Below are 10,881 nucleotides of genomic sequence, written 5' to 3' on the forward strand. Positions count from 1 at the left end.
GTGGAGATTGAGGAAATGTATATGGGGCAAATCAGATCAGCTAAAAGAAGAAACCAAAAAAGAAAACAAGTGGAAGAGGCAAGAGATCGAGTTACGGCTTAGATTTCCACAGGTGGCGCGAAGAATTGAGAAGAGATCAAGGGAGAGAGAGAGTGTGAGAGGATGGTAGGGAAACATTAGAAATGAGAAGAACAGGGAGATGGGAAGCAATCTTTTGAGTGCATATCTTCTCTCTCTGAGAAAGAGTTTTTTTTTTTTTTTGATATAAATCTGAGAAAGAGTTAATATTTGGAGTATGATCACTTTTCAGTATATCCAAGGACTACCGTTCAGTCATCAAGCTTGAAATACGAATATTAACATCTGCCATGGATAACATCTGGCCATGCCATTGACACACAGATTCAAATTGTAGTTTGGTTTAGGTAAGTGAATATAATTGCTTGGATAATGACCAAATCAAAATCTTTGCTTGCAGGAATGCATATGATGATAAAGAAGCCAAGATTCCTTTAAATTGGAAATATAGATAGCAGAAAGTGTCTTTGTAACAAATATTCCTTTAAAAATGAGTTTAGTTTCATTGTGGAAGAACTGACATAACTATGTAAAAATTAGGGAGCGGCTCAGATTTCCCAACAAATTATCTAGGAATTATCCACTCTAATGCCAATTATTCAGCCATTGTAATCAAACAATAACAAGTGTTATTAGTTGTACAATATATTTAAGACTTATAACTAATGTCACTTTGATACCATGTTAAAATAGTTGTTACAGCCATTATAACAAATTAAAAAAAGAAAACTCATTTTAAAGTACCCAATCCATGGATAGGATGCCGTCCAACATACATCATTGCCATTATTTAAAGTATGTAACACTCGATAATCATGCACTTAACCTTTTGACTATGTTATTTATGTGGTAACCACAATGAATCAAAGTTTAAGATGACAGTGCTATGACCATTGTAACAGTCTCATCCTACCTATATATTATATATATAACAACTTAGTAAAAAGATAGCCCCTATTATAACACAATATTTAGTACTATCATGGTTTATTGCAATATAAATTCAAGTTTTTTTTTTTTCTTCTTCTCATATGTAATTGCAAAGCAAAAGAAGAAAAAAAACATTATCTACTCAAGAGTGAATAAAATGATAACATTTTATCTTTTCCATTATTTTCTATTATAATACTTCATTAAAATAGTAATTATTTTATTAAAAACATGGAATATTATTTTTGAGATAAATAATGATTGTTATAATTATTATAATAACCAATAATAATTTTGGTGGGTCAACTCTCAATTATAACATTATAATGCATGATTTGAAGCCTCTCAATTCACCAATCCTTGCCCAAAAAAGTAATAATTGAAAGAAAAAGTAACCAGTGAACTTTTAATTCCGTAGTCCCTTAGTTTTTTTTTTTTTTTTTGCTTAAAAAAAGGGATAGGTGGGGAAGGGACAAGCCCACCCCCGCATAGCAGCCCCCACTGGGCCCCCGCCCCGTCAGGAGAATGTTCGATGCGGGCAGAAATGGCCGTGTGTTGGGCACCCCGACCGGTTTTACTCATACCCTCCCCACCCATGTTTGGTGTGTATATATATTTGGTAGATATTAGTTTGGCACCCCCACCCAAAAAAAAAAAAAAAAAAAAAAAAAAAAAAAAAAAAAAAAAAAAAAAAAAAAAAAAAAAAAAAAAAAAAAAAAAAGGGGGAAAAACGTTGTTATAAATCTCTCTCTCTCTCTCTCTCTCTCTCTCTCTCTCGCTCACTCTGTACTTGGAAGCTTCTCTCGTGCGTTTCTCCCGCGGTTGGTTCTTGCGCCTTCCTCATGCGTTTCTCGAATCCCTCTCGCCATCTCCGCTTTCCAAGACTTCTCATATGCTCTTCGATTCGATAAAAGCCCTTTCAACCCGATGCTCAATTCCTCCAAAATGGCGGCCTCTTGGCTGCTCTGGAAGCCAAGATTTCTATTTTTAGGCTTTCAACCCTGTTATCGGCATTCCCTGTGAAAAAAATTCCATTCTAAAGCAAAGCAAAAAAAAAAAAAAAAAAAAAATCCAATTTTGGAGTTCAAGATTCACCGGAGAAGGCGTGTTTCGGTGGATATCTGCTGCATTTCTGTTCTTCTTGGATTTCGGATATTGGAGGTGGGTCTCGACAAATCCACATCTTTCTGCTGTTTTGATTGGTTTCTTGTAGCTGAGAAGTCTTTGTGTTAGGGTTTCTAAGGTCTCTCGGTGGTGCTCTGGGAGAGAAACCCCTCGTTGATTTTGAGGATCGTAGCATAGTCTCAGATCCGCCATTGCTAGGGTTTTATAGTGTGACTGCTCTGCTTCGTCTTGCTTGTCTATCGGGGGTTAATTTATTTGGGGTGCTTAAAGTTGGAGGGTTTGTAGTTATGGAGAAGGATAAGTCTCCAGTCCATGGAGGTGGTGGTGGTTGTGCTGCTGCTGGTGGTGGTAGTGGTTTACCCCCTCCCTTGCCCCGGTATGCTGCTCTTGCCTCACCATCCAGTAGTTTTCCTCTTAAAGGGGAGCCCTCATCATCTTCTTCAATTCCTGGTAGCACTCCAGAGTCTGGTCATTTTGGTCAGAGGGTAGTGCCGGATACTGGGCAGTTCAGTCATGATATAAGCGGAATGCCAGAGCACCCACCGAGAAATGTTGGTCACCGGAGGGCTCAATCTGAGATTTTGAGCCTCCCTGATGATATTAGCTTCGACAGTGACCTTGGGGTTGTAGGGTCTGGTGAAGGCCCTTCGCTGTCTGATGAGACTGAGGAAGACCTGCTCTCTATGTACCTTGATATGGACAAGTTTACCTCATCATCTGCGGCATCTGAGTTGGATTTGCTGGGGAGTGAGAATTCAGTGACTGCCGCAGCGCCTGCTCCTACTTTTCCTCTGCAGACTGAAAATTTGGCTTCAGCTTCTAATGAGAGACCAAGGGTGAGGCACCAACATAGCCAATCTATGGATGGGTCTACTTCAATCAAGCCAGAAATTCTGGCATCGGGCTCAGAAAGACCATCTTTGGCAGAAACAAAGAAAGCCATGTCAGCTGCAAAACTTGCTGATATTTCCCTAGTTGATCCAAAGCGAGCAAAAAGGTTTGGTCTTCAAGAAAGAACTCTCTTCAAGATATTTACTTGGACATATATTGTTAATGATTTTATTTTCTTTCTAGGATTGCAAAATCCATTTCCTTGAAAGGATGCGTTATTATGGGTTCTACTATGCAAAGAGGTTGATTGGCATTCTTATTCAGCATAGGGTAAGAAGAAGAAGAAATGTCTCAAAGAAGACAACAATAGATCAGAAAGTGGCTAAGCTAAAAAACAAAAGACAATGGCGTATCTTAATATGATCTTATTAAGATACATAATCAGTTCAGTAGACTATAAAAGTGAATTTTCTATCCTTTAAACCTCTAGGAACAAAACAATTTCTGTAAGAAAATTATAGCTCCTAGCATATTACTTCTCTTTAAGTCCATAGGATTACAAATTTGCCTTGTTTCTGGACAACTTGGTACTGAGGACCTGAGTTGCCAGTTTCTATGATTTTGTGATTTTGTTAATTAATAACTGATAGATAAATGAATGGAGAAAAGTAAGTTATACTTAATTTAGGTTAATCTGATGTGAAGATTTTCCATGACGCCATGTATTGTTAAGGAATTAAGATTACTTCCATGCCTAGCTTGAGTAAGGATTTACAATTACTTGTTCCTGGTAGGTGAAGAGTCTTAGACTAGATCATGAAGGACTTAAATGCCTTGACCTAATTTCTATTAAATTTTACCTTACAATAGGAGGGAAGGGATCGGATGTCTTCAAAATAGTGGAGTAAGACCAAACAGAGCAAAGTAGCTTTAGCATAAATAGTATTTATTTTAGGGATTTGATAAGGGATGATAGAAAGAGCTGTAGCTGTACCCACTTCGAGGTGATTGATGGTAAGGAAAGAAAGCTTGGAAGGAAGTTAGATGGGGTCATGCTGGAAGAAGCTTTTGAAATGAAGGCAAGAAGACTCTAAGCCTGATGGGTTTCCACTACTTTCATACAAAAGTTTCAGCATATTTAAGGGAGATGAGATGATGGGTTCCTTAGATATTTGATCCGCAATTTGTTTGGGAGTAGTTTATTTTTTATTATCCTCCTCCCCATGTTAATGAATTTGTGGGGCTTATGATAATAGGTCCATTGGTTAGTTACAATCTATAAAATCTTGAGTTGTGTGCTAGCAATATGAATCATGTGAAGTTTGAGGACTTTAGTTTTATGGAATCAAAATGCATTTTAAATAAGGCAAGCACACAGAAACAATAGTTTTATAATTTGTAAGTTCAGTTCCATGTAGATTTGCTTCCCTTTTTTTTGGTTTGGTGGGGGAGGCGGAGGGAGGGGATTGATTGGGTCAAACTTGTTTAATTTGATAGGTGGAAGAAAGGCTTACGAGAATGTGAATTTGTTGTTCTTATAGCTTGTCTGAAGAGAATGAGTTTAGAAAAATGGATTGGTTGGAATATAAGGTTGAAGTCATCCATGTTTTAAAAGGTGGCTGCAATATGCAGGCAATGAAGGAATTGCATAGTGCATATTGGGTGCTTAGGTGGTTTAGTTTTTTTAACTATTTAAAAATAAATAAAAAATATTAAATACAATAAAGACAACAAAAATGATTATTTTTTGACAAACAATAGTAATATTAATAGTTATAACAACTAACAGTTAGCACCTTCTACTTAGTACCCATATTAGGACAACCTGAAACCAACATCAAACCTAACCATCAGCTTGAACTCATTCATCTGTAGGGCCCCACATAGGAGTGGGCTGCATATGTGGCCCTGGAATGCTAATTGGGTCGCGTATGTAGCTGTACAATGCTAAGTGCGCTGCATATGCAGCCACATACACCTTTATAACACTGGAAACAATGCACTAAGTATCAAGTTTAGTGAATCACTACCCTAAAAGTTTATTTGGTTCTTAAAGACAATTTCCCTCTGTTTCTTCACTTTCATTGAGGTGATTATCGGTATTCTTTTGTTTGGTAAATGTGAAATGTGCTTGGAGGTAAATCTTGTCACCCATCTCCAATGTGGTAGCAACACTCTCCTTTGATTGAGGTGCATGTGGCTACATACACTGCATATGTAGCTGCACAATGCTAAACAGGGCGCATATGTGGCTACATGCACCGCATTTTAAAACATTGGAAGAAATGCAGCAAGTATCAAGTTTTAGCAAATCGCTGCCCTAGTTGGTTCTTAAAGACAATTTTTCCTTTACTTCACTTTGATTGAGGTGATTATCAGTAATTTTTTTGTTTGGTAAATGCAAGTATTTGGGAGTAAATGTTGTATCCTCCAATGCAATAGCAACACTCTTCGTTTTTGTTCAAGCAATCTTGAGAACTTGGTATATTTTGATTTTGTCTAATTTGTTCTCAAATTTCAATGGAGCTGATCATATAGTTTGCAGAGTTTAGAATTTACTGATTAGTGGCACCCATTGACATTTTATAACATAGAGAATGATGATGATTTATTGCTTGAATGATTTGGTAAGTATGGAGGGCTAAAATATTTTTTTCCTCTTGAAGTGTGCATATCTTTCTTTTGGACAAATATATGACAAACCTTAAGACATACCATATTTCTTTCGTTATGACTCTTCATCATCACCCAAGCCTTTTCCCATCAAATACAAAGTCAGTTTTTGAGCACAACTATAAGTTGAGAAGGCTCCTTAGAAGGATTAAGTAGATTTTACAGCCTGGTGTTAACCTAACATGAACCTTGTAGAAATTGGTGTGGAATTCCTCATCAATGCAAATTTGGGGAAGCATGGGTCTTGCATTGGAACCTATAAGACAGGTTGGTAAGTAGGAAGATTTACCTTATTCATCACAATTCGAACTCATGCATCCAAGGAGAAACCCTCCAAAATTCCTCTAAACTTGGAAATGTTTAGAGAAACAGAAAAAAAGGCAGCTTTCTCAATGTAAGAAATTGTGTTCGTCCTAAGGCACAAATAAGCGTAAGAGCCAGATGGAAATCCTTTATTATGACTAAGCCTAACAGGGACTTCTTTGCAGGTGAGAAAATAGAGGGATGAATTTAATATAGATAAATGAAACTATAGGACAATCTATATCAAAGGCTTGCCCAACGAAATCTGTCAATGCATAGATTTATTCCCGTGCCCTACATGATTTCTTTTGTTTCTCTGTAATTGTTTTGAGAAATTAGCAGTAGACAATTTGGTTGTTGAGGGGACTGTTCATGCTGGGAGAAATTGAATTGTTATGTTCGATACATTTGTCACATTAGATAGCTCTATTGTTTGAAGTTACTTGCTAGCTAGCTTGATGTCATGGCAGTATGATTTTCTTATGTGCCTTATAGAATCTCAACTGGAAAATTTTTGACAAATGGGCTGGAGAAATTAGCATCGTTACCATTGAAAATTCTATTTAGTTAGTTCTGAAGTAAACCACCATGAATCATGATAAGTTCACCATGTTGAGTATTCAGTAGTCAAGAGAAATCCAACATACTAGAAGATAATATTTCTTTAAAGGAAATGATAGAGGCTGAAAAGTCATGTTATGATATCTCTTTTTGAATTCTTGAAAGCTTGAAGATCCTGATGTGGTAATGAAGTGTAGGGTTTTGGTTCTTCTAATTTGAGTCTATCTAGGAATAATATGTCTATAATTGTCTTTTAAATTTGATTTGGAAATTTTAGTTGGATTTTCAATGAATTGGATATCTAATGTTGATTAAAATTCTAAAATTAAATCGATAATGACTTCAACTGTTAGAGGTCTTATCTTTAGATTTATGAGGCCAATTATCATTATTGCATACAATTTTGGGTAGCTTTATGGCATGAAGTTAGTATCAATTGCATCAAGGAAATATATCCTTACCTACTTTACCAGTCTTGAACAACCTTACACAGGTTTAGGAGTTTTATGTGAATCAATGGTCCATATTACTTTCAGCTTCATGCCCATTGCAAAGCCTATGCATTGTAAAGAAAAGTTCCAATAATTGAAGTAAAATTGTTTGCACCTAGGATAGCCTTTTATTCAGATGGCGTCACTGCATCAAGACCATAAGCAAGAAGTAGTCAGGATGCTTTATTATTATACAAGAAAAGAAGCGAGATGCATCAAGATCTCATCTCTAGCTAGGAAATATGAGAAAGGTGTGCTGTTTTTGATACAAAATATAATGTATGTGGTGGAAGAATGAAGATCCCTTTGCTTCTTGTGGATTGATCCTGGAATTTTGTGGATTGAAGCTTTCTAGGAAAATGTGTTCAATAGCTTCAATATGGCTTCATCAACTATTGGAGTGGCTCTTCGTTTTTATAGATGGTGAGCTGTTTTGCTAGTAATTGACCCTGAATATGAAGCATTGTAACCAGCAAAATTGGTGAAATGAAATCCAACAAACAGAAAGTGATATGTACCAATAAGATCTATGAACTATTATAGTGATTAGTTGAAGTCTTGAAGCATGTGGATTGAGTGGTCCACTGCATGGGCTTAGGGAGCCTAGAGGTCAATCATTGATAGGTAACCATGGAGTGTTTGCAATTAGTGTTGGTAATTGGGAAATGACCCAAGATGGAATTTAAGAAGCATAAGAATGCAGGATGGTGAGAGAAAAATGGTTCATCTGAATGTGTTGGTAGGGACTCTGACAGCTTGGCTTTTGCAGTATAATATTGTTGAGGATGATCATCCTAACAATTGAGCTAGGAAGCACAGATACGGGTACGGGATACAAATACAACATGATACAAATACGCTTTTATGACAAACCTTGGAAAATAGGCCACAATATGGCTCGTACATGTTAATAAATAAATATTATTTTTTAATATATGCTATAAAACATCCAAAAAGCATGGTTGGTTTATCATAGAACACTATATAGGAACACTTAACATCACAAGTTCTAAGATATTTCACAAAATGAAACCTATATTTTTTGGTAAATATAACAAATATAAATCTATTAAAAATTTGTATGTTAGTAGACATAAATTTAGCAAACACTCTTTATCCTGGAAATATAAATACGGCAAGGAAGCAACATTATTAGAATAAATGCAGCAAGCTAATGAGAATTCATGCAGCAAGTATATGAATGATAAGAATAGCTTCAGCAAATATTCAGTGAGTCAACAATAAAATTAACATAACTAGAAAAGGTTAAAACCAAATAAAAAAATGCAGCAGGCCAATCTTGGTTTTGGCATTTTTGTGCTCAACTATGCTGGGTGACAGCAGTAGTCTTTATCCAATTTATGTGAATCTTTTTATATAAATAGAAATGCGGAAATGGAAGGCAAATCAGGATTTAGGCGTTACAATTACAATTTATTATTTGTGCAAGTTAATAGCTCAAATAAGCTTCAGATATAAACATTTCTATTTTCATGACGTTGTTTTACAATTTGACTTTTTTTTTAACATGGTCTTATGTCATAAATACTTTGGTGGAATATGATAGGATCTGGGCGAATAGGCAGTCAGCTGCTAGGTCAAAAGAAAGAAAGATGCGTTACATTGCAGAGCTTGAGCGAAAAGTGCAAACCCTGCAGACAGAAGCTACAACATTATCAGCCCAGTTGACCATGTTACAGGTATTTTTATCCTACAAGACACAAACTAGAAAGTTGGTAACAGTCAGAAGGGTCCCTCTCTGTGAGTGCACATGCTAATATTTATTCTTCTTCTTTTTCAGTGATTCATGAACAAAGTTTAGTTAGCATACCTTACCTTGTACAAATGGAGGGAATGCAAATGAATAGAAATAAGTTTGAAAGTGGGGACAACTTGCAATCACCACCCACTCTGCTATTAAGTTTTGATTGTGGAATTGAATTTAGTAGGATTAATCTCTGATCACTCTTTCTGGATGTTTGATGGTAGGTCCTTACATGTTGGAGCCTTCTTACCCATATATCATGAGGTCACAAACTTAGTTTTTCTACAGTGACTCGTGCTGATCCACTTCATATTTTAAAAGTATAGAAACAGCTGGAGTTTTTTTGGTATGCGTTACAAATGTTTTTCTCTGAGATCATTAGTATGGATCCTTGATTTAGGTACTCCATCCTGCAATTAAGGTTGCTGGGAAATTATGATTCTAGTTATTACCAAGAATTTGTCTTTTTCTACATATGTGAAGTCATATTCTTCACACTGAGGGACCTGTATGATAAAGTGATAAGGGAAACTAATATCGGAAGAGTGAGTGCGAAATGCAGATACTTGGGATATGCTATCCACGGCATTTTTCCAGATCATTTGACTTCCGAGACTCGTTTATTTTGTCCTCTAATTATACCCATGCTTTCCAGTTCTATCTAGTACTTGACAATTAAAAAAGGACAGCCATGATAGTGATAAGATGATATTGGAGTCAAGCATGTATTAGTAGTCTGTATTTATGTGGTTTCCTTGCAAATTTCCTTTGCCCTAGCAATAATTCTTCATCAGTATTAGTTTTTATTAGCTTCCTATGAGAAGTGAACATTGGATACTTGCATGGATTGACTGAAAAGTCATTCCTTCATGTTGGCTTATCATGACAGAGAGACACTAGTGGATTGACTGCTGAAAATAACGAGTTGAAGCTGCGTCTCCAGACCATGGAGCAGCAAGTTCACCTGCAAGATGGTAAGTTCCCAGCTTCATGATCTTGGACATTGTGCATATCTTCAGAATATCTTCTGATCAGGTTCCTTGATCAAATTGCATATTGATGCTGTGTTGTTTTTCTAATCTAGTACCTGTGATATGTAATAGTGGTCCACGAATACCCCATTTGATGGCAGCAGCAAGGACAGCAAAAGGAGGGTTGTCCAGATTTTGCTCTTTATATGATCTGTCAGCTTCATTAGCTAATCTGATTTGTTCAAAGTTTAAGAATTTTATCAAACTGCGATTGTATGGTCTGGCTTCCATCCCCTACACCAGACAATTTGACATTTGCTGAACCTTTTTTTCTTTTATTGGATGCATGCTGCAGCACTAAATGATGCCCTCAGAGAGGAGGTTCAGCGGTTGAAAATTGCAACTGGACCAGCAAATCCTAACGGCGGACAGGTGATGAACTTGGGACCATCTTTTGGAGCCACTCAGCAATATTATCACCGCAGTCATGCAATGCAGTCACTTATGGCTGCCCGGCAACTTCAGCAACTCCAAATCCACTCACAGCATCAACAACAGATGCACCCACAACAGCACCAGCCTCAGGTGCAGCAGCAGCAGCAGCAGCAATCACCTGCTGATTTGAAAATGAAAGGAGTGATGACTTCTCAAAGGGAGGGCACTTCAGATAACAGCACTCCTCAGGAATAAATGATTAGCAGAGTTAATATGGGATCGACATATGTTGATATTATATTTCAAATATTAGATTTGCTTAGTATGTATTAGACATGTTATGTACAATTTATTATATCCAGTGGTTAGGTTTGTTGGACTTGCAAATTCCAGTACCTGTTGCAGTCGTTTTTTTTGGGAAGCGTTTGGATGATGATCATTCAACAATCCATTTGCTTGCTTTTCCAATAAGCTTTTCAGTTTGATAATGCCGTCTTGGTTATAATGTGGCAATGTTAATACCACCATTTGATTACATTGATTATTACAATGTAAATGCTTGGATCCACACAATGGAACCCGGGCTTTTCGTAAATTTGCTATTACAATTTGCCAGGTGTGATAATGTAGCAGGTCTAAAGAGAGTGGGAAACACACGCCATAAAGATAGTAAGAGCTCGTTTGGTTCGCGAGAAAAAAAGGAGGGAAAGTGTGGTCA

General features: G+C 36.7%; 1 protein-coding gene across 2 annotated transcripts; it reads left to right on the forward strand.

Moving 5' to 3' along the window:
• The first annotated feature begins 1,769 nt into the window (after window positions 1-1,769).
• Window positions 1,770-10,596, forward strand: LOC103708578 (transcription factor RF2a-like). Of its 2 annotated transcripts, none has more exons than XM_017843191.3 (4): window positions 1,770-3,130; window positions 8,560-8,692; window positions 9,647-9,731; window positions 9,842-10,077. In XM_017843191.3, exons 1-4 carry the CDS (start codon window positions 2,421-2,423, stop codon window positions 10,048-10,050), a joined length of 1,137 nt encoding a protein of 378 aa, XP_017698680.1. In that variant the 5' UTR covers window positions 1,770-2,420; the 3' UTR covers window positions 10,051-10,077. The 2 variants fall into 2 exon arrangements, with proteins under 2 accessions (XP_017698680.1, XP_008791799.1); XM_008793577.4 differs by lacking the exon at window positions 9,842-10,077 and adding an exon at window positions 10,084-10,596 and having other exon boundaries at window positions 1,772-3,130.
• The last annotated feature ends 285 nt before the right edge of the window (window positions 10,597-10,881 follow it).

This window comes from Phoenix dactylifera, chromosome 10, assembly GCF_009389715.1.
Source record: "Phoenix dactylifera cultivar Barhee BC4 chromosome 10, palm_55x_up_171113_PBpolish2nd_filt_p, whole genome shotgun sequence".
In the NCBI taxonomy this organism is placed as follows: Eukaryota; Viridiplantae; Streptophyta; class Magnoliopsida; order Arecales; family Arecaceae; genus Phoenix; species Phoenix dactylifera.

Bases quoted from the DNA above. Each gene is read 5' to 3' on its own strand.
- LOC103708578 (XM_008793577.4), top strand. From the start codon at position 2,421: ATGGAGAAGGATAAGTCTCCAGTCCATGGAGGTGGTGGTGGTTGTGCT. The intron at 3,131-8,559 runs GTTTGGTCTTCA...GGAATATGATAG, and splicing joins GATCCAAAGCGAGCAAAAAG to GATCTGGGCGAATAGGCAGT. The intron at 9,732-10,083 runs GTAAGTTCCCAG...TGCATGCTGCAG, and splicing joins GCAAGTTCACCTGCAAGATG to CACTAAATGATGCCCTCAGA.